At 35.1% G+C, this 24431-nt stretch overlaps 1 protein-coding gene across 3 annotated transcripts in view; it reads right to left on the bottom strand.

Annotated features, from left to right (window-relative positions):
• The window catches only part of MRPL1 (mitochondrial ribosomal protein L1), a 96475-nt gene that overhangs the window by 31255 nt on the left and 40789 nt on the right, over positions 1-24431 (bottom strand). For all 3 annotated transcript variants that reach the window (XM_041759660.1, XM_041759661.1, XM_041759659.1), the window contains one exon: positions 11973-12079. In XM_041759660.1, the coding sequence (XP_041615594.1) occupies positions 11973-12079 (107 nt within the window). The remainder of the gene's footprint in view (positions 1-11972; positions 12080-24431) is intronic.

The following is a 24431-nucleotide window of genomic DNA, read 5'->3' as shown; positions in this document are numbered from 1 at the left end:
GGTTCCAATTTTCTTTAAGTTTTTTTTCTTAAAGATTTTATTTATTTATTCACAAGAGACAAAGTGAGAGAGGCAGAGACAAAGGCAGAGGGAGAAGCAGGTTCCTCGCAGGGAGCCTGATGCGGGACTTGTGGGACTCGATCCCTAGACAAAAGATCATGCCCTGAGCCAAAAGCAATCTCTCAGTACTCAACCACTGAGCCACCCAGGCATCCCTAAGAAGTTTTTTTTTTTTTTAAATAATCTGCCAAAAAATTTTTTTGAATACTCTGCCAAATAAGATTAAAAAAATACCATGACACAGCATTTTAAAAATAATGACAAGAAAACTAAATATCAAGACATACAATCAGAGGCAAATTCACAGATTTAAACTCTTTGGAATTTAAGATACAAGACAGACGAACATAGGGAAAGGGGAGAAAAAACAGGAAGGCAAACCATAAGACACTCTTTACTATAGAGAATAAACTGAAAGTTACTGGAGGTAGCTGGTAGGAGGATGGGCTAGATAGGTGATGGGTATTAAGGAAGGCATTTGATGAGCACTGGGTGGTATATGTAATCACTAAATCGATGAATCACTAAATTCTACTCCTGAAACTAATATTACCCTATATGTTAACTAACTAGAATTTAAATAAAAATAAAAAGGGAATACTTATAAATCTCATATAAAACTTAGAAAATTAGAAAACCAATGAGCAAAAATCTCAGGATAATAGGATAAAGAAAAAGAACAAATCAATAAATTATAAATAGAAAAAAGGTACTAATAAATTATAAAAGCCATACCAAAAAATAAAACTACTTTGAAAAGCACATATAGAGGAATATTCTGTACTTAGGCTCCGCATGAGAAAATATTTAGCATGAAATGTTATGATGTCTGCAATTTTATGTGTTTCAGAAAATAAAAAGATATCTACTACTTTCTCTAAGCAAACTACTTTTACTAGTTTTTCTATGCAAATGTGGCAAAATTAGTGAATCTAGATGGTGATGAGAATATAGTATATAGGTGTTCATTGTACTATTCTTTCAACTTTTCCATTCATTTAAAATTTTTCAAAATAAAAAACTGAAGAAAAATATTGAGGATATTTACAAATAGGAGCTTGACTAGAGGTAAGAATAAGCAATAAATCCCAAGAAAATGTGTGGTATTTAATTACATTTTGTTATTCATATATTTGTATATTCATTCTTTTATATTCATACTTTTGTATATTTTGTATATTTTGTATATTTGTATATTCATTCTTTATATTCATACTTTTGTTATTCATATATTTGTATATTCATTCATTTAACAACTACTTGCTGAGCACCTATATTTGCCAGGTACTATTCTAAGAACTGGGGATACAGCAATAAACAAAACGAACAAAAATTCCTTTTATTTTCTTATTCTTTTAGGTTTCTTGGTTCCTCCTCAGCTGTGTCAAAACCTTAATTATCGGGCAGCCTGGGTGGCTCAGCAGTTCAGCGCCGCCCTCAGCCCAGGGCGTGATCCTGGAGACCGGGGATCGAGTCCCAAGTCGGGCTCCCTGTGTGGAGCCTGCCTCTCCCTCTGCCTGTGTTTCTGCTTCTCTCTTTCTCTCTCTCTCTCTGTCTCTCATAAGTAAATAAATAAAATCTTAAACAAACAAACAAACAAACACCTTAATTATCTCACAAATCTAGCCGGTCTTCTTTTACTTTATTTATTTTTTAAAGATTTGACAGAGAGAGAGGGAGAGAGAAGGCGTGAAAGCACAAGCAGGGAGAGTGGCAGGCAGCGGGAGAGGGAGAAGCAGACTCCACACTGCACAGGGAGCCTGATTCAATCAGGACCCTGGGATCACGACTCCAGCCGAAGGCAGATGCCTAACTGACTGAGCCACTCAGGTGCCCACCAGCCTTCTTTTAAATAAAGTTTTTCTGAGCACATGGTCACCAGCTAGCACAGATCTTCAGCTAAGCCATATCTGTAAGCTCTGACCATGGTGTAGGGGCAGAAGTGATGAGATCAATGGTTCACATGCTTGAAAGAAAGCTGCTTGCTCTCCATCTCCTTCTTGCCTCCTTCACACAGGCTACAAATCAGACATGGTATCCGCAAGAATTAAGCACCCAGAATAAAAGACCTTAGCAGATGGAAAGAAAAAGGGGTTGGGGGGAGAACTTTGACTCCTAGATGACTCTGGGGCAGAACAGCCCTAAGCTGCCCATCAGCAGCTCAAACTTGGGAGAGAAATAACTTTCGACCATGGTGAAGTCACTGTTATTTGGTCCCTTTAAAACAGCTAAACCAATATAGATATATAGGAGACCACTCATCATTTTGTGTATTATTTTAAAATATAAATAATGACCCTTAATTTACCCGGTATATATTTTCAAACTCCTCATAGAGAAGCCATCCTTGATCTACTCCATGCCATGATTACATCAATCACAGCTCCTTACATGCAACTTCTTCATTTTTTATATGAATCTCTATTATTACATTTATCATACTTTATTATAGTTTACTTCCATATTTATCTCACTATTAGTTATGTCTTAAGAAAAATATCTTATTCTTTTTTGTATCTAGCACAGAGCCAGTACTTAATATTTATTAAATAAAACATGTTAAATTGGTTGTTTTTGGTTTTTTTCTTTTTTTGGTTAGGTTACAAGTAAACTATTAGTTTCTTGTATTCAGAGAATAAAGTTTAAGAAAAATCAATAAATGAAGATATTTTTAATACAGGATGTAGGGAAAATCTCTAAAATATTATGGGCCAGAAAAATCAGCCCAAAAACACTGGTAGAAAAGGCCTTATTTTCAGTAATTAGCAGATGTTAGGCAATATCAGTATCTATAAACATTTCAATTTTACAAGCACCCTCAGTCATTTAGTAGGCACTGGTAAACAGAGCAAGTCATGGTAGAGGTGAGTCAGACAGGGTCCACAGTAAAGGGAGTCATAGGAACCCACATAGGAAAAAAAGAAGTGTTGGAAAATCAGAGCAGGTTAGAAATATAGAAAAAAGGAGTAAGAATGGGATGGGGGGAAGGATGAGGAAACTCACAATCTTAAGAAGAACAGAAGAGAACTATATAACCAAAGAAGAAAACGATAATGTTTACCCTGGAATTTTTAAGCTATTAAAAGTACACACACACACACACGTACACACACACACACACACACGTAATATATCACTTAACAAACAAAATGATTACATCTGATGATATCTAATTCTGGTGAGTATGTGAGGTAACACACATAACACACTACTGGATGAATTGTAAGTTAATATAAACATTTTAGAGAGCAATTTAGCAATACTTACAATAACATTTTCTTTTCTTTCTTTTTTCTTTTAAGATTTTATTTATTTATTCATGAGAGACACAGAGAGAGAGAGAGGCAGAGACACAAGCCGTGGGAGAAGTAGGCTCCATGAAAGGAGCCCGATGTGGGACTTGATCCCAGGCCACCCAGGCGTCCCTACAATAACATTTTCTATAGAATTCTATTTCTGGACACTTATCTTCTGGGTATACTTGGAAAAAGCTGGCAATGTGTATTTATAAGAATGTCATTATGGGATCCCTGAGTGGCTCAGTGGTTTAGCACCTGCCTTTCGCCCAGGGTGTGATCTTGGAGTCCCGGGATCGAGTCCTGCATCAGGCTCCCTAAACCGCTGAGCCACCCAGGTGTCCCTCATTTCTTTTTCATGGCAAGAACCATAATTTTAAAATAAGTTAGGGTCCAATTAAATATGCTTTTTCTCCCCTGCGAATCTTTATTTTTATGTTTTAAAATCTTTCCCTTAAATTTGGTTATTTAGCAATTTACTTTTATCCCAACCAACATATCCGTCATGCCGAGAAACAATGGTGACTACTTGACAGTAATATAATTGACAGAAAAATAAAATATTCCAATAACCTGTTGTGTTTGCATTATGTTCAACATATCACTTAAATGGCATTTTCATAAATGAAAATCAAATAAATATTTTCTCTCAGAAAAATAAGTTGCATTTTCACTGATATGAGCATTTGATCTACTAGCATGCAGTCATAACCAATTTCATGAATATGTAAATTATAGGCACAAATGGTAGAAAAGATTAGCAAAAAAAACTAACTTAACTATAAGTAACATTCCTGACAAATGTTAGATATTGGCTAGCTATAAGGGCATTTGTATAGGTTTGATATACAATGGCATTAGTAGTTGAGTTCTAACACCCAAGATACTAATTTTCAAGTCAGATAACTAAGAAAGATCATTCAGCTGGAAAGCCAGCTTAAGATCAATTTTATATTACATCAATACTAGAACAGATCTTGAAGCAATGTGGCAGTATAGACCCTTTGAGAATCGTAACAACAGATATCAAGTGATTTAACTGAAGTAAGATAGTCTCTCCTCTACAAGCAAATAATTATTTATTATAATTATACAAATAATTATATATATACATATATACATATATACATGTATATACATATATATGTGTATATATATATATATACACAAATACAAATACAAATAATTATACAAATAAAATAATTAAACAAAATTAATACATTTTACTCTCCCAAAAAACATCTTTGTAGATCAGAGGTCAGCAAATCTTTTCTCTAAAAAGTAAAGATTTCAGGCTTTATGGCTACATATAATCTTTGCAGGAAATTCTTTGTTTTATTTTTTACAACCCTTTAAAGTTGTAAAGAGCATTTTGGCTCACAGGCTGTATAAAAGCTGACCACAACTGGATTTGGCCCATGGGCTATAGTTTGTTGACCTGTGCTCTGTATACCTTCCTTCTTATATACCAAAATAAGGCCCCTTAACAGGCATGTGATCTACCAGTGCTCTTTCATCTGCATACTCTTTCTAAATCCAGGCCTCACATCACACAGATGGCAAAAACAAATGAACAAAAAGCCCAACATCTTCAATATTTCCAACTGTACAGTAAGAGTAACATCACTCAGGGAGCATGGGTGGTTCAGTGGGTTGGGCAACCAACTCCTGGTTTCAGCTCAGGTCATGATCTTGGGGTCCTGGGATTGAGACCCATGCAGGGCTCCACACTCAGTAGGGAGTCTGCCTGAGGATTTGCTATCTCCCTCTCCCTCTAAGCCTCCCCCTTCTTGTGTTCTTTCTCTCAAATAAATAAATAAATCTTAAAAAAAATAACATCATTCATAGAAATCTCAAACTTTTGAGACAGATATATTGCTTTGCTTTAAAATCTTTGTTATCTGGGGATCCCTGGGTGGCGCAGCGGGTTGGGGCTTGCCTTTGGCCCAGGGCATGATCCTGGAGACTTGGGATCGAATCCCACATTGGGCTCCCGGTGCATGGAGCCTGCTTCTCCCTCTGCCTGTGTCTCTGCCTCTCTCTCTCTCTTTCTGTGTGACTATCATAAATAAAAAAGTAAATAAAAAAAATCTTTGTTATCTGATATTTATAATAAATAAAATTCATATAATAGCTATATTAGATAAAACTGTAAATATATTTTATTGCTTTTAAAATAACTATTGATATACTTGACACACTGCATTTTTTTTTTAAAGATTTATTTATTCATGAGAGAGAGAGAGAGAGAGAGGCAGAGACACAGGCAGAGAGAGAGAAGCAGGCTCTAGGCAGGGAGCCTGACGTGGGACTCGATCCCAGGTCTCCAGGATCAGGCCCTGGGCTGAAGGTGGCACAAAACCACTGAGCCACCCGGGCCGCCCGCACACCGCATATTTTTAACTTGATTGAGGTGTATTTTGCATATCATATTATTTACCATTTTCTAACTTATGTTTATTTTTTAGTAAGCTTATCAAGTTGTGCAATGATCACCGTAAGTTTTAAAACATCTTCATCACCCCAACATGATCCTTTATGCACGTTTACTGTTAATGCCTACACCTACTGCTCTCACCTCTGCCCAAGACAACCATTCATCTATTTTTTGTCTTTATAGTTTTGCCCTTTCATATAAATGGTATCACATAGTATGTGGTTTCTATGTCTTATTTCTTTCACTGAGCATGTTTTTGTGACTCACATCAGAGCAGGTATCCATAGTTCATTTCCTTTTCATTGCTGAATAGTATCCCACAGGATAAGCTGCACATTCTTAAAAGTGTCAATTTATTAAGTTGTGACATATGCATATACTAATGAAAACCTCACCAGTCAGAATAACAAGCACATCAATCATCCCCAAAATTCCTTGTGCTCCTTTATAATCCCTCCTTCCACTACTCCCCATCTACCTCTGCCCATTATAACTACTGGTCTGCTTTCTGTCACTATACATTAGTGACACTATATAAATTTGCATTTGTCAGAATTTTATATAAGTAGAATCATACAGTATGTAGTTTCTCTGGCTTTTACTTAGCACAATCATTTTTATATTCATCCGTATTAAAGCATGTATCAATTATTTTTTTATTACTAAAGAATATTCTATTACATAGATATAACAAAGTGTTTATACATTCACCTGTCAATGGACATGTGGAATGTTTCCAGCTTTTAGCTATTACAAATAAATCTGTTATGAGCATTTGTTCATAGGTCTTTGTATGGACATATGTTTTCATTTCTCCTGGATAAATATCTAAAAGTGGAATGGTATATCATCTAGCAAGTGGATGTTAAATTTCCTTTTTTTAAAAGATGTATTTATTTATTTTAGAGAGAGAGCAAGTAGGGGGAGGGGCAGAAAGAGAGAGAGAGAGAGAGAGAGAGAGAGAGAATCCTGAAACAGACTTCCCACTGAGTGTGGAGCCCAATGCATGGCTCAATCCTAGGGCGCTGAGATCATGACCTGAGCCAAAATCAAGAGTCAGCCACCCAACTGACTGAGCCAGCCTGGCACTCTTGGATGTTAAATTTCTTAAGCTGTCAAACTGTTTGCCAAAGAGGATATATCATTTTACACTGCCAAAGTAGTGTAAGTGTTCCAGTCTCTCCATATCTTTACCAGTCCTTGATATGGTCAATCTTTTTAATTTAAGCATTCCAATAGATGTATAGTGATATCTCACTGTGGTTTTAATTTGTATTTCTATAACAACTAATAATGTTGAGCATCTTTCAAATTGTTTCTCATCTCTATGCCATGTGTTTGTTACATTTTGATGAGGTATGTTCCAATCTTTTGCTGGTTTTTAAAACTGGGTTGTTTTATTATCGAGCTTTGGGAGCTCTTTATACATTATGGATATTATTGATAAGTTATATGATTTATCAATATTTTAACCCAGTCTGTGATTTATCCTCTCATTCTCTTAACAGTGTCTTTTAAAAAGAAAATGTTGGGCAGCCCGGGTGGCTCAGCAGTTTAGCACCGCCTTTGGCCCAGGGTGTGATCCTAGAGATCTGGGATCGAGTCCTGCGTTGGGCTTCCTGCATGGAGCCTGCTTCTCCCTCTGCCTGTGTCTCTGCGTGCCTCTCTCTCTGTGTCTCTAATGAATAAATAAATAAAATATTTAAATAAATAGAAAATAGAAAGCTAAAATAGCTTTTAGTTTTTATACAGTGAAATTTATCAATTTCTTCTTTTGTGGATCATGACTATGCTTTACATTCACATCTAAAAAAAAATCATTCCCTAACTCAACTTTTTCTTCCAGAAATTTTATAATTTTAGGCTTTATATTTACATCTTTGATACATTTTGAGTTAATTATATATGGTATAAAGTTATGGGTCAAAGTTCATTTTACTGTAGATAGATATTCAACTGTTCTGGTATCATTTCTTGAAAAGACTAATGTTTCTCCATTAAAAATGACTTTGCAACTTGTTTTAAATCAGTTGTCCATATATGTTTTGTTTTGTTTTTTGGGGACTCTATTCTATTCCATATCACTTTGTCTTCTTTGGTGTCAATTCCATACTGTCTTAAATACTGTAGCTTTATAAATCTTGAAATCAGACCTCTAATTTTGCTATTTGTCAAAGTTGTTTTAGTTATTCTAGATCTTTTGTATTTCCATATTTTATTATCAGCTTACCAGTTTCTACAAAATAAAAAAGGCTAAGTGGGATTTTGATTATGAATATGCTGAATCTATACATTACTTTGGGGACAACTGATATCTTTAAAATACTCGATTTACTGATCCATAAACATCATATACCTCATCATTTATTAGATCTTCTTTAATTTCCCTCAAGTATATTTTGAAATTTTCAGTGTATGGATCTTTCACATCTTTTGTCAGATTTATCTCTAAGTATTTCCTATTTTTTATATTACTATAAATTATTATTGAAAACTTTTAATTTCTTTAAAGAATTTTAATTTCTAATTATTGCTGCTATACAGAAGCAAAACTGGTTTTTGTATACTTGTATCCTGCAACCTTACTTAATTTACTTCTTTGTTTTTGTAACTAGATCATACCATCTGTGGGGATCCCTGGGTGGCGCAGCGGTTTGGCGCCTGCCTTTGGCCCAGGGCGCGATCCTGGAGACCCGGGATCGAATCCCACATCAGGCTCCCGGTGCATGGAGCCTGCTTCTCCCTCCGCCTGTGTCTCTGCCTCTCTCTCTCTCTGTGACTATCATAAATAAAAAAAAAAAAAAAAAAAAAAAATTAGATCATACCATCTGTGAATAATAACTATTTTATTTTTTCCTGTCTAATCAGGATGCTTCCATTTTGCCTGATTGCACTGCCTAGAATCCCTAGATCAATGGAGAACAGAAGTGGTGAGAGTGAATATCCTTAACTTGTTTCTGGTCTTAGAAGGAAAGTATTCGGGATCCCTGGGTGGCGCAGCGGTTTGGCGCCTGCCTTTGTCCCAGGGCGCGATCCTGGAGACCCGGGATCGAGTCCCACGTCGGGCTCCCGGTGCATGGAGCCTGCTTCTCCCTCTGCCTGTGTCTCTGCCTCTCTCTCTCTCTCTCTCTCTGTGACTGTCATGGATAAGTAAAAATTGAAAAGAATAGTATTTAAAAAAAAAAAAAAAAAAAGGAAAGTATTCAGTCTTTTACTTCTAAGTATGTTAACTATTGGTTTTTCTTAGATGCCGTTTATCAGGTTGAGGACATTAACTTCTAGTCCTAGTTTGCTAAGACTTTTTAATCAGGAATAAATGTTGGATTATATTAAATGCTTTCTTTATATCTACTGAGATGATCAGATGGCTTTTCTTTTATAATTTGTTAATATGGTGAATTTTAATAATTGATCATTGAATGTTACACTAACAGCATTCCTAGGATAAATCCTACTTGATGATCTTATCCTTTTCATATATTGCTGCATTCTATCAGATAAAATTTAGTTTATAATTTTAACACCTATTTTTCATAAATGATACTAAACTGTTAGTTTCTTTGCCTGGTTTTGGTATCACAGTAATGCTGACTGTTTCAGGTGAGAGTAAATCAGGTTCCTGTTACTTCATGTTAGCCAGAAATAGAAGTCTGCTTTATATTCATTATTTCACCTACTCCTTCCTAACCTAGAAAGTAATTATCATTATTAACTTCATCTCACACTTAGGAGGAATGGGGGAAAACTAAGGTTCAGAGAGCAAAGTAACACAATTCTAATCTGGAACTAGGATTAGAATCCAGATAGTATGGATCTAAAACCCATTCTCTTAACCTGCTTATTATACAATACCAAAATATTTAAGTAGTATTCAAAAAAAAAGTTGCTTTAAACACAGAAGTTCATTTATTTTTCATTAAGAAAAAGCATTCTAACTCTAAATGATACAAGTAATCTGAACTGGAGCTCATGTAATCACTTAATCACTATGGCATCTGTTAAAAAGAATAAATGAGATGCCATGATTTCTTATACACTGAGTCAGGATCCATTAAAAAAATATACTGAAAACATAACAAAAAGAAAAGATCCAGCTGGAAAGAAATAGTCTTATAAAGACATCCAATAGTCCCCAAAAGTCCAACTAAAACAATAACAACAGGGCACCTGGGTGGCTCAGTCAGTTGAGCATCCGACTTGGTTTTGGCTCAAGTCATAATCTCATGGGTTGTGGGATCAAGCCCTGCATATAGGGCTCCCCACTCAGCAAGAGTCTGCTTAAAGATTCTCTCCCTCTGCTCCTCCCTCCACACACTCTATCTCTGAAATAAAATAAATCTCTAAAAACAAAAAAAAAAAAACAGTAACAACTGCTGTTTCCATTTCATATTTTTATTTTACCTTCAAAACTACATTGTGAAATAAATATTACTACATAAATTCTACAGCTCAGGAATTCAAGACAAACATTAAGAAACTTGGTTTTTACAGTCTGCCATCCCATAAGTAATAGAACAGGTATTCAAACCTAAGTCTCTACAACTCTAGAATATTTTCTTAAAATTTCCATTTTTTTCATTTGCTTTTCCCATTACAATGTTGTCATCCCTAACAAACAAGAAACACTGCCAAGGGCCTCCTGGAAATAAGGAAAGTACAACATCAGATTCTAGGAGAACACGATACCACACAATTGGTGCTGAGCTCTAATGCAATGACAATGAGGGATTTCCCAATCCCTGACTAGATTAAAATATCCTGCCCTTTTCTAAAGCAAGTTTTGGGGCAGCCCAGGTGGTTCAGCAGTTTAGTGCTGCCTTTGGCCCATGGTGTGATCCTGGAGACCCGGGATCAAGTCCCATGTCGGGCTCCCTGCATGGAGTCTGTTTTCTCCCTCTGCCTGTGTCTGTGTGTCTCTCATGAATAAATAAATAAAATCTTAAAAAAAAAAGAAAGCAAGTTTTATGGGGATCCCTGGGTGGCTTAGTGGTTTAGCACGTGCCTTTGGCCCAGGGTGTGATCCTGGAGACCCGGGATCAAGTCCCATATCGGTTTCCTGCTCGGAGCCTGCTTCTCCCTCTGTGTCTTTGCCTCTCTCTCTCTGTATCTCTCATGAATAAATAAATATAATCTTTACAAAAAATAAAGCAAGTTTTCATTCTATAAAACTAGCTGAGTGCCTTTTCCCTACTTCTGATGAACTATATTGGGCATAGCTCAATTAGCTTGGACTATTAGCCACTAGCTATAATGCAGAATTCCTCTTAAAAGCTGGATGGAAAGAGGAATAACAAGCTATTCAAATAATTCCAGGCATGAGGGAAGATGGTTTGGGGCAAAGAGCCTGGACTCTTGAAAAGACTGCCAATGTTTACATACCTATTCTGCCTCATATTAGCTGTGAGACCTTAGAAAAATTATTTAAACTCTTTGGGCTTCTATGCCTTCATCCATTAAATAGTGATGATAATATGTCCTCTCATAGTGTTGAAGATTAAGAAAGAGAATGTATGAAGAGTGTTTAGAATAGTGCCTGGCACTTGCTAGGTACTGTTTAAATTTTATTATCAATATCACTATTATTCCTATGGTTAGTTACTAAACAGGAAAAAAATACTCTGAAGATTTTTTAGCATAAAGAAGGTATTAGCAAATAACTATATATCTACAAACATAGTCCTATAAACCTGATATATCTATAACAGAGTCCAAAAAATAGCTTTGGAAGTTGATTTCCAGTCTCTTCTATGAGTAGGCAGTTTTAAAATACAAACAGGGATAATCAAAATAATTCATAAAAATAAAGCAAATTACTCAATTCCATTGTTGTAGTATTAAATACCTACTATGGGCTGAGCATTATGCAATGTTCCAAAGGGATATACAATCATACTCTCAATAATCTTAGAATATCAGAGAGCAAAAAATACATACGTAGAATAATCAAATAAGATAAAGGACAGTATCATTGAGTGGCACATGAAGGAATTCTTAAATACCATTAAAATTAGGAGTTCAATCTACAGAACAGAAAAAATATATCTAACTGTATAATAGTGCTATTCCTGATGCTAGAACCAAGAACAAGTTCAAAGGACTGACATATTGTATTATAAATGATCAGGCACTTAAGCGAAAAAAGAAAAGATGGTTATTTAATAATTTTTACTATAACTTACTGTTGCTATTTTGGTCTCGAGAAAGTTCTCCCTTTCTTCATCTACCTTAATTTCATGTCCAGTTTTAAATAATTCAAGCATTTTGGGGATGTCACGGCCAATAGAATCTGGTTAGAAAAATTAAAAACCCAAAGTTATCACTATATATAAGTTTATATATATATATAAACAAAAATTACTGAATAAGAGAAACATTCATTCCATATTAAGACATAGCAAACAAGTTGTGGCAGACAGGCTTTAGAGTGGCCCCCTTGATGCCCATTTCCTGGTTTTCATGCTCTTTCGTGATCCCCTCTCACCCCCTGAGTGTGGATAGGAGCTACACCTTGCTTCTAACCAAGTGACAAGATGCTTATATGTACATGATTAGATTACATAAAACCATAATGCCCATCTTGGAGAACACTCTCTTCCCTACTAGTTTTAAAGCAGCAGCTGCAATGTTTTAAGCTGACACATGAAAAAGTTCTAGCAACCTGCAAAGAACTGAATCCTGCCAAAAAGCCAAATGAGTCCAGAAGAGGACCCTTCCCCAGCCAAATCTCAGATGAAACCACAAGTTCTGAATGATATCTTGATAGAAGCTTTATGAGACACTGAAGCAGAGGACTCAGCTTAGCTATATACACATTCCTAACATACAGAAACCATGAGATAGTACATGTGTGTTGTTTTAAGCCACTAAATTTGTGGTAATGTTCTTGCACACTAATAGATAACCAATAAATAAGTATATGCAAAGATGACACTCATTGCACTTTAGAAACATTAGGACAAATTAAAATAAAATCTTTAAGATTTTCTGTGATAAAAAAAAAAAGATTTTCTGTGATAAAAGCAAACAGTAGTCTTGAAATCTTTTAGGAAGTTTTTTACCTACTTTCATGTGAAACTCACCTGACCTTTCTTACCATAAAAAAGAGAAACAAACTAGAAAAGTCACAAGATTTAGCAGTAGAAATGAAAATCATAGTGACTGACAGTCTAGAAGCAGCTCATTATTGCACAAATGGCTACAGAAATTGGCATGAAAAAAGAGTTAAGAATTGAAACTCAATTTATAGGATTCTAATGGACTCTGGCCAATGTTCAGTGTCTCATTCACTTGGAAATGAGCCAGTCTTTTTTGCAAAGTTGGTTAACCAAGAACCTTTGTCTTCTCAACTATAAATAGCTGTGTTTTTGTTTTACGGTGGGTGGAGGGAGGGTGGGGAATATAAATTTGTTGCATGAGTAAATGGGTCAGACCTTTAGTGTAGGCATGCACCCTTCTGCCAGAGAGGACATCATGTTGAACATAAGCACCTTGGTAACTAAGCCCCTTTACATAGCTATAAAGGTTTTAGTTCTGTATTGATTCAGTTACTGTAAAAGCTTGGGTTTACTTTTGTAGGACTTAATGGCTAAGAATTAGAACATAGCAGTGGGCTGCTCTGTTGGAGTAATGTAAATTGTAATGATAAATAAACATGCAAACCTTTAAAAAAAGAAAAAAAAAAACTTTGTCCTCCACTATGGTAGAAAAAGAAGTATAACTGAATATAGAAAGAAGAAAAATTAAGTCAAGGTAAAAATTAAGAATTTTCAAAGGATCACAGAGAAGACTTCAAAAATAAACGGTACCTCCCAAATTTCAGTCATTAATTCAAATTTAATACACAAAATATAAGTTTTTAAGATTTCGTGACAACGTAGCTTAACTTGAAAATTTTTCAATTTTGTACATAGAAAATATGAATTATTTGAAGAGTAAGAAATATAATAAGGAATATGCTACTAATGACACACCACTCTTCAGTGTATCCAATAATTCTTCCCATGATAAGTCAACGTGAAGATATCATTACGTAGAGAGTATGGTATATCTTCAGCATATTTTAAGGATCATCTGAGGAGTTGTTCAGTATGGCTCAGGAGCACTTCACCGTAAATCAAAGCAATTATCCACAAGAAGCTTACAATCTAATTGTCATTGATGGGAAGAAAAGGGATGTGCAGATGGAACAACTACTATAAAATGCTACTTTTTTTAGTATCACATTCTGATGTAACTAGTATTAAACAGTATGAAAAATAGTATCATATAAACAGTAAATGCTGATAGTGGTGTACAAAAAACAGGCACTCATATCTCTACTAAATGTTGTTCCTTAAGAATAGTGTCTTCTACAAAGTGAGAGCTCAAGAATTATGTTGACTAACCAAAATCTATAACCACAATGCCTTCTTCCTTTCTGTCACTGTGAATGAAGAGTCTGTGCTCTTAGCAAAAGCCAATCATCTTCATTTGTGCACTAGATCCCACCCCTCCCTTCTATTACACTGTCGATTTTCTTAGACATGCTTTTCTAAAACACTATCAACAGCTTACAAACTTGCAATAAAATCTCCCAACTTAAAACACATCTACAACTTCATAATGTCTTCAGGCGGCCAATACTTCCCTTAAGAGTATTAGTTCTCAAAACAGCTGTCTAGTCTTTCTCTCTCTCTACTTCCTCTTTCCATTTTCTCTTAAATCTACTTCAATCAGATTATCATCCACTGAAAATAATAGTGTCAAGGTCACCAATGACCTTCACAATGATAAATCTAATAATCACTTCTCAATGCTCCTCTGACTTGACCTATCAAGAGCAGTTCAGAGTATATATATCTCTTTTCTTAAAATATCCAGACTTGTTCTCTGAAACACTACTCTTACTAGCTGTTCCACTCAATTTGTTGGTTGACCCACCCTCCCCTAGGTGACTTACAAAGATTAAACTACCTTAGAGCTCAGTCATCTGACCTCTTTCTATTAATCACACCTAAGTGATCTCATCCAGATGCATGGCTTTAAAAACCATTTATCTACAGATAATTGCCAATTTTTATCTCCAGTCACAACCTCTCTCATCAATGATCTCCAATAGCCTACCTAATATCTCTGTCTAGATGCAGGTAGGTTAATTAGTAAGGAGTACAAAAGGGCAAATGTTTGCTGAAAGAATAAACAAACGACTTCATCATCTTGGGTCTGATCTCATAGTGACGTTCAATGAGTTTGAAAGATCAGGGCTTAAGAAGAAAATAGAAATAGGTCTGCATTAAAACATATTGAAGAGAAGGTTCTGATGGAGTACTGAAAAACAATATATAGTGTGTTTACAGTTAGAATATGAAACCAGAAAAAAAATTGATATGAAACCAAGAAAAAATGATATATGAAAATTGATAGGTTTAGTAATGATGCAGATTTGAATTTTCAGGCCAATTCTATACCCAAATAAAATCTTCCTTTGACCTAACATATTCCTTTTTCTTCCTGTCTTTTTTTTTTTTTTTTTTTTAAGATTTTATTTATTCATGAAAGACACAGAGAGGGAGGCAGAGACACAGGCAGAGGGAGAAGCAGGCTTCATGCAGGGAGCCTGACATGGGACTCGATCCCAGGACCCCAGGATCATGTCCTGGGCCAAAGGCAGGTGCCAAACTGCTGAGCCACCCAGGGATCCTCCTCTTTGTTTTCTAACCAAAGTCTGTCCTTGTTGATTTGCATTTACCTAATGACCAACATGTTGAGCATCATTTCTAGTGCTTAATGGCCAAATGTAGATCTTATTTTGTAAACTGCCTGTTCAGTTCTTTTGCCCCTTTTAAAAATAGTCTCTTCCTAAATTATAGAGTTCTTTGTATATTCTGGATATAAGTCTTTTATCAGTTATATATGTAGCAAATATTCTCCACCAAACTGAGGCTTGTCTTTTTATTTTCTTAGTGGTGTTTTCCCATAAGCAAGTTTTTAATTTTAATAGTTCAATGTAGCAATTTCTTCTATGGCTCATGTTTTTTTGTGTCCTAAGAAATCTTTGCCTAATTCAGAGCCAGAAAGATGCTCTTCCAGAAAATTTTCTTCTAGAATTTCATGGCTTTAGCCCTTACAATTAGATTTGTGAGCCATTTTTAATTAATATTTGTGTTTGATGTGAGGAAAGGGATATCCAGTTATTTTAGAAACATTCATTGAAAAGTATTCTTTCCCCATATAACCTTGGCAGCTTTGCCAAAAAGCAGTTGTCCCTTAGGCTTGGGTCTATTTTTTTTTAACTCCCAATGTTTGATCTACACACATCCATACTCATGCCATACCACACTGTCCTGATTACTACAGCACTAAAGTCTTAAATCCGGTAATGCAAGTCCTCCAATTCTGTTTTTCCTTTTTTAAAAACATTTTTTTTTAAATTCCAGGCTCCTTCCATTTCCACTTATATATTAATTCAAAAATAAATGTTATTAATTTCAAAAAAATGTTTTTTTAAAAAATCTTCTGGGAGCTTGATTGGGACTGCACTAAATTTGTAGAAAATATAGGAAAAACTCCCTCTTAACAATATTATCCTTCAAATAGCAATGACATGCCCCTTTATTTTCTTAGTTATTCCTGACACTTTCAGCAACATTAAACAGCTCTCTGTAAGTAGGTCTTGTGTCTTTTGTTAAATGCATTCCTTATTTTGACTTATTATTCCCTTATTTGACCTTCTAAACACTTATTATTATTTTTATAAATTTCATTTTGATTAGTTATTGCTACTATAGAAATACAGTTGATTTTGTGTATTGATCTTAAATACTGTAACTTCTCTAAATTCACTTATTAAAATTCACTCAGGATCACAGTTTCTGGGTGTAAAGACAGTTTGATTTTTTTCCTTTCCCATATGTATGCCCTTTATTTCACTGACCTTCAGTACAAGGCTGAACATAAATGATGAGAGCATAAATCTTTACTTTGTTCCTGATTTTAGGTAGAAAGCACTCAATCTTAATGGTTTCATCACTAAGAATGATATAAACTGCTGATTTTTCATAAATGTGCTTTGTCAAGTTGAGGAAGTTCACTTCTATTCCTAGTATTCTAAATTCTTAGCATGAATGGCTGCTGTAGACTTTGTCAAATGATTTCCCTGCATCTACTGAGATGATCTTAAGATCTACTTCCTTTATTATTTTTTTTAATCTTTTTTTAAAATTTGTTTAGTCTTTTATTTTATTTTTTTTAAAGATTTATTTATTTATTCATTCAGAGAGAGCAAGAGAGAGGCAGAGACACAGGCAGAGGGAGAAGCAGGCTCCATGCAGGGAGACGACGTGGGACTCGATCCAGGGTTTCCAGGATCACACCCCGGGCTACAGGCGGTGCTAAACCTCTGCGCCACCGGGGCTGCCCTACTTCCTTTATTCTATTAACATGATATAGTATATTGATGTTCATATCTTAAGCTAACTTTGTGATCCTAGAATAAACCTTCTTAGTTAGTGTTTACTAACCTTTATATACATACATATATACATAAAAACATACTGCTGGATTCAATTTGCTAATATTTTGTTAAAAATTCGTGCTTCAAAAAAAAAAAAAAAATTCGTGCTTCAATGCTCATGAAGGATATTTTCCTTCATGGTCTGTTGTTTTGTTTGTTTGTAATGTCCTGTCTACCTCTGATATCAGGGTAATGCTGAGTTCATAAAATGAGTTGGTAAGTGTTCCTTCCCCATTATTTTCTAAAAGAGGTTGTGATATTATTTTTGCCTTAAATATTGGATAGAATTCACTAGTAAGAAAGTCACCTGGCTCTGAACTTTTCACTGTGGGAAGCTGTAAATTACTAATTCAATTTCTTCAGTTGCTATAGATCCATGTAGATTTTCTAGATACGCTGGTGATCTGTGTCTTACAAGAAATTTGCCCGTTTCACTGGCAGAAAGTTGTTCCTAACAGCTCTTGTCTCAACAGTCCATTTTGTCTGGTAGTAATACAGTCAGTCCAAGTCACTAATGCTTACTGTTTTCATAGTATATCTTTACCTATCATTTTATTTTTAGCCTCTTTGTATGTTTGAATATAAAGTGTGTCTCCTGTAAACACCATAAAATTGGATTTTTTTTCTTTGTCTTATAATCTCTGACTTTTGGGTGGAATGTTCATTCATTCCATTTCCAAATAACAAAACTATTGATATGGCTGGATTTAGGTTTTTATTTTGATGTGTTTTCTATTTGTCTCATTTGTCTCATCTCATATGTTCCTCTTTTCTTCCTTTACTGCCTCTTCTCTTTTAAACAAAAATATTTTAGTGTATCTTTTTTTAATTCCTTTATTTAGTTTTAACCTGTATCTCTTTGTGCATGATTTTTACTTACTCTAGAAATTACAATGTGCACATTTATTTATCACAACTTATTCATCTTAATACTAACTTCTAGGAAAATAGAATAAATTTGTGCCAGCCTAACTCCATCTTCCCTCTTTTGCCTGATATGACCATGCCCAAACCTGTCTCACCACCTGTATATTTCATAGTATATACTGGATTACTCACAACAGAAATCAGGGAATCATTCTAGATTCCTCCCTCGCCCTTACCCCCTATATCTAATCAGTAACTCCTGTTCATTCTGCCTCCTCAATATCCCACAACAGCCTTTCTCCTCTTCATCTTTATTGCCGCTGCTCAGATTCTGTCCTTATTCATCTTTTACTTAGCCTACTGCGTTAGCCTCCTACTAGTCTCTGTTTGAGTTACATCATTTCTCTATTACCATGCTATCACTTACACAGCTCCCACATATAGTAATTCAAATATGCAAATCTTACATCATTCTTCTGCGCAACATTTTTCAATGGCTTCTAACTGATAAAGGATAAAATCTAACCTCCACAGTACATCACACAAAGCCCTCGGTCATCTGGCCCACTGCCTATCACTGTCTAACCCCACTGATCACCATGATCTGATAAAATGTTATGTACCAAATGATAGAATAGTATTTATAATTTCCTGAACACAACTTTCTCATATTTTTGTGCCATTTCCTCTACATGGAATGTTCTCCCCATGCATGTCAGGAAAGAAAATACTTACTAATACTTACTAATCCTTAACCTCTCAACTGCTGTCTCCTTTATATATATATATATATATATATGTATATATATATATATATATTTTTTTTTTTTTTTTAGTTTTTATTTATTTATGATAGTCACACACAGAGAAAAAGAGAGAGGCAGAGACATAGGCAGAGGGAGAAGCAGGCTCCATGCACCTGGAGCCTGAGTGGGATTCGATCCTGGGTCTCCAGGATCGCGCCCTGGGCCAAAGGCAGGTGCTAAACTGCTGCGTCACCCAGGGATCCCTCCTTTATATAATCTGATTCTACAAAGTAGTCCCTCAATCCTCTCAACACTTTGCACACTGTACACTAGTTCTCTTTCTGCATTTTAGTGCAGTAGTTTGTTCTTGTCTTTTTTTAAATCTCCTTAAAGATGGAAACTATCTTTTTATCTTTCAACCCTCAGTGCACTGTCTGGCACATAGTAGGTCCTCAATTATTATGTTTTTAATTAATAAATGAATTATGAAGGCAGAAATGATATATGAAGGCATGAACAAGAATGAATACTCCTAAATTAACTGCAAAGAATAAATAGCTACCTTAGGAATTTCAGGGAGTCGATAATAATTGCAGTTCATTTATATTATGCACCTATCACCCAGCCTGTGCTAAGCTCTTACATACACTATAATAAAAACACTATAGAGAGATGTTATCATGAAATCCATTTTGTAGATGCATAAACAGAGACACAAAAATGTTAAAAAGCCAGTTCAAGGTCGTAAGTGAATAAACATAAGACCAAGAGAGGTATATATTAACCAATATTCCATTCTGCTTTTCAACATAGCCCAGTGTTAAATCTTCACCACTATTTCTAGGGCTCTGCTAGCCCTTATTATATGTAGTTGCTGTCTTCTTCATTTTCTCTTTTCTCTGTACTTTTATATTCTTCTACCTCTCTCCTTTTTCTTTCTTCCTTTCCCTTTCTCTTCTTCTAATTCTACCAATTTCCATAATGAACATAATCAGTATTAAACTATATAATCAGGTATTTCACTCTAATATTCTCTTTTCTCCTTTATCCAAGAATATCATAGGAAAGAAGAGAGTAGGATAAAATAAGACAGGGAAGAAAAAGTAGGGACAGTTAGTAAGAAATAAGGTGAGTTAAGATCATATATTGTAAAAGAAAATTTCCAGAAACAAACAAACAAAAAAAATTAGAAGAGATCTTTGAATACAGCAAAAGAAAAACTGATGATATTTACTAAGAGCAACATTTTAGTTGAATTATGAAAGAAGGATGTAAGAAAGAATAATACTTGGTAAGGAAAAGGAGACATCCAACCAGTGAAGACCACTTGTGTAAACAGTATAAAACAACAAAGAAGAAAAGATCATAGCTAGAAAAGATAGCTAAATCAAATAAAGGTTTTTTATATATCAAATATACGTTTTGTGGTTCTTTTGTTTAACTAGAAATCTGAGCATGATTAAATATCAAATTAAATAAGTTTGCCTGCTGCAAAAAACAGTTCTGTGACAGTAAGGGCCTTGTCTGTCTTGTTCATACTTACCACACTCAAGGCTTGGGACATGGTAGATACAGATTCTCAATAACTATACATACAATTATTCTAATCCAAAAAAAAATCTATAAATTGTAATTCATTCCTCACTTGACTTAATTTAATGTTGTATCTTCTATCAACTGAATGTTACAATGTGCATTCACTGTACAAATATTTGTTGAGGTCCCCTATGTGCCACATATCATTCTAGGCCATGTGAATACAATTAGACAAAACCAAAAAGTGCTCATACTCTAATAAGAACCAAATACACACCACAAAAAAAAGGATATAAAATGAAAGATGAAAATCATGTGATCATCTTAGTAGATACAGAAAAGGCAATGACAAATTTCAATATCTGTTCCTGATAAAAACTCTCAACATCTATACAGAAGGAACATACCTCAACATAATAAAGGCTAAATATGACAAATGTACAGTTAACACTATACTCAATATGACAAACTGGAAGCTTTTCCTCAAAAAACAGGAATAAGATAAGGATGTCGACTCTTGCCACTTTTATTCAACACCTACTGAAGTCCTAGCCATAGCAATCAGACATGGAAAAAAAAAAAAAAAAAACTAGTTTCCTTCCAAACTAGTAAGGAAGAAGTATAACTGTTTCTATTTGCAGATGATATAATACTACACAGAAAACCCTAAAGACCACCAAAAACTATTAAAAGTAATAAATGAAGGGTGCCTGGGTGGCTCAGTTGCTTAAGTGTCTGACTTCAGCTCAGGTCCAGTGTCCTGGGATCGAGCCCCACATCAGACTGTGCTCAGCAGGAAGTCTGATTCTCCCTTTCCCTCTCCTTTTGCCCCTCCTTCTCATGCTAGCTCTCTTTCTTTCTCTCTCCCAAATAAATAAATAAAATCTTAAAAAAATAAATGAATTCAGTAGGCTTGCAGGATACAAAATTAATAATACAGAAATCTGTTGCATTTCTATACATTAACAATGAAGCAACAGAAAGAGAAATTAAGAAAGCAATCTCATCTAGAATTGCACCAAAAGAGAATAAAATACCTAGGAATACATTTGACCAAGGAGGTAGAAGACTGAAAACTATAAAACATGGATGAAATAAACTGAAGATGATACAAATAGAAAGATATTCCATGCTCATGGACCAAAGGAATTAATATTATGTTAAAATTAAGAAATGCGTTAAAATGTCCATACTACCCAAAGCAATGTACAGATTCAATAGAATACCTATCAATACCAACAGCATTTTTCACAGAACTAGAACAAATAATCCCAAAATCTGTATGGAGCCACAAAAGACCCTGAATACCCAAAGCAATCTTGGGAAGAAAAAAAAAAACACAAGAAAAACAGAACAAAGTTGGAGGTAAAAAAATCCCACATTTCAAGATATACTGCAAAGCTGTAGCAATCAGAAAAAGTATGGTACTGGCACAAAAATAGACACATGGATCAACAGAACAGGACAGAGCCCAAATTTAACCCACACTTACATGGTCAATTAATCTTCGCCAAAGAAGGCAAGAATATACAATGGAGAAAAGAAGGTCCCTTCAATAAACAGTGAAAAACTAGACAGCTACATGCAAAAGAATGAAGTTGGACCCCTTTTTACACTAAACAAAAATAAACTCAAAATGGATTAAAGACTTAAATCTGGGACCTAAAATCATAAAACTCCTAGAAGAAAACATAGTCAATAATCTCTGATAAAACTTTAGCAACATTTTTCTAGATACTTCTTAGACAAGGGAAATAAAAGCAAAAATAATCTAATGGGACTACACCAAAAAATAAAAAGCTTTTGCACAGTGAAGAAAATAATCAACAAAACAAAAAGGCAACCTACTGAGTGGGAGAAGATATGTGCAACTGATATATGTGATAGTGGGTTAACAGCCAAAATATATAAAGAACATACATAACTCACACCGAAAAACAATCCAATTAAAAAATGGGCAGGGAATCTGAAAAGACATTTTCCCAAAAAAGACATGCAGAGGGCCAAAAGACACATGAAAAGATGCTCAACATCACTAGTCATAGGGAAATGCAAATCAAAACCACAATCAGACATTACCGTATACCTGGTCAGAATGGCTAGTATCAAAAACACAAGAAATAACAAGTGCTGGTGAGGATGTGGTGAAAAAGGAATCCTTGTGCACTGCTGGTAGGGATGTGAATTGGTACAGTCACTGTGTAAAACAGTATGGAGGTTCCTCAAAAAATAAAAGGTAGAAATTACCATGCAATCCAGTAATCCCACTGCTGAGTATCTACACAAAGAAAATGAAACCACTAATTCAAAAAAATATATATGTATCCCTATGTTTGTTTATTGCAGCATTATTTACAATAGCCAAGACAGAAGCAACCCAAGTGTTCATCAACAGATGAATGGATAAAAAAGGTATGATTGATACATACACACACACACACACACACACACACACACACCCCAAATGGAAAGTTACTCAGACATAAAAAAGTATGAGACTTTGCCATTTGCAACAACATGGATGGACCTGGGGGCTATTATGCCAAGTGAAATAAGTGAGACAGAGAAAGGAAAATACCGTATGATTTCATTTCTATATGTAATTTAAAAAACAAAACAAACAAAAAGGCAAAATGACCTATAAACACAGAGAACAATATGGTGGTTGCCAGAATAAGATGCTAAAAGTGATTAAGTCCTAAAAAATTAAAAAACTGCAATAATGAAAAAATCAGTGATTAAGAGGGCATGGAGGATAACAGTTTCTATAGGGTAGTTATGGAAGGCCTCTTTGCCTAGGTGATATTTGAATGAGAAAGTGAACCAGGTTAATAAGCAAAGAGCATTATAGATAGATGAAACAGTAAGTCCAAAGACCAGAGAAGGGAGAACACTTAGTGTGTATGAGGAAGGGCAAGAAGGCCACTACAGCTAGAGTATAGGAAATGAAGGAAGAGTAACAAAACCAGCTGTAATATATCAATAATTAATCTATAATAATTATCATTATTCCTAATTATCATTGGAGTCTTTCACACATAAATACTTTTTAAACTAATACATGAGGGGAGAAATTTAGAAAAATTTCTAATTCATTACTGTGTAAAAATCCTGTCTTCATATTTTTCTTTATATAACCAAAGAGTTCCAATTGTTTAAAAATGCAAGTAATACTCTTAAGTACAGCATGTCAATCTATGAGTTAAAAATATTTCACATTAGGTTTCAGTAAGTTTACATCCACTAGTGTCAAATATGATACAATACCATCTTCCATACAGAAAGCAGTGTCCTACTCAGTAGATGTGAATACTCTTTGGACAAGACTGCTATAGCATCCTTTCTTTCTTTTTTTTTTTTTTTTTTAAAGATTTTATTTATTTATTCATGAGAAACACAGAGAGGAGAGAGAGAGAGGCAGAGACAAAGGCAGAGGGAGAAACAGGCTCCATACAGGGAGCATGACATGGGACTTGATCCCGGGTCTCCAGGATCACGCCCTGGGCTGAAGATGACACTAAACCGCTGAGCCACCCGGGCTGCCCTACAACATCCTTTCTTTTTGAAAAGACTCCAACTAGAGTATTGTTTTTTTTTTTTGTTGTTTTTTTTTTAATTTATTTATGATAGGCACACAGTGAGAGAGAGAGGAAGAGACACAGGCAGAGGGAGAAGCAGGCTCCATGCACGGGGAGCCCGACGTGGGACTCGATCCTGGGTCTCCAGGATCGCGCCCTGGGCCAAAGACAGGCGCTAAACCGCTGCGCCACCCAGGGATCCCCCAACTAGAGTATTGATGTTAACTCTAAGAGCTATGTGTTAAAGATAAACTCAAAATGGATGAAAGATCTAAATGTGAGACAAGAGTCCATCCAAATCCTAGAGGAGAACACAGGCAACACCCTTTTTGAACTCGGCCACAGTAACTTCTTGCAAGATACATCCATGAAGGCAAGAGAAACAAAAGCAAAAATGAACTATTGGGACTTCATCAAGAT

The sequence above is a fragment of the Vulpes lagopus genome, chromosome 6 (genome assembly GCF_018345385.1).
Source record: "Vulpes lagopus strain Blue_001 chromosome 6, ASM1834538v1, whole genome shotgun sequence".
NCBI classification, from domain to species: Eukaryota; Metazoa; Chordata; class Mammalia; order Carnivora; family Canidae; genus Vulpes; species Vulpes lagopus.
Note: the sequence above shows the minus strand (reverse complement) of the source record. Positions and strands in the feature narration are given on the sequence as shown.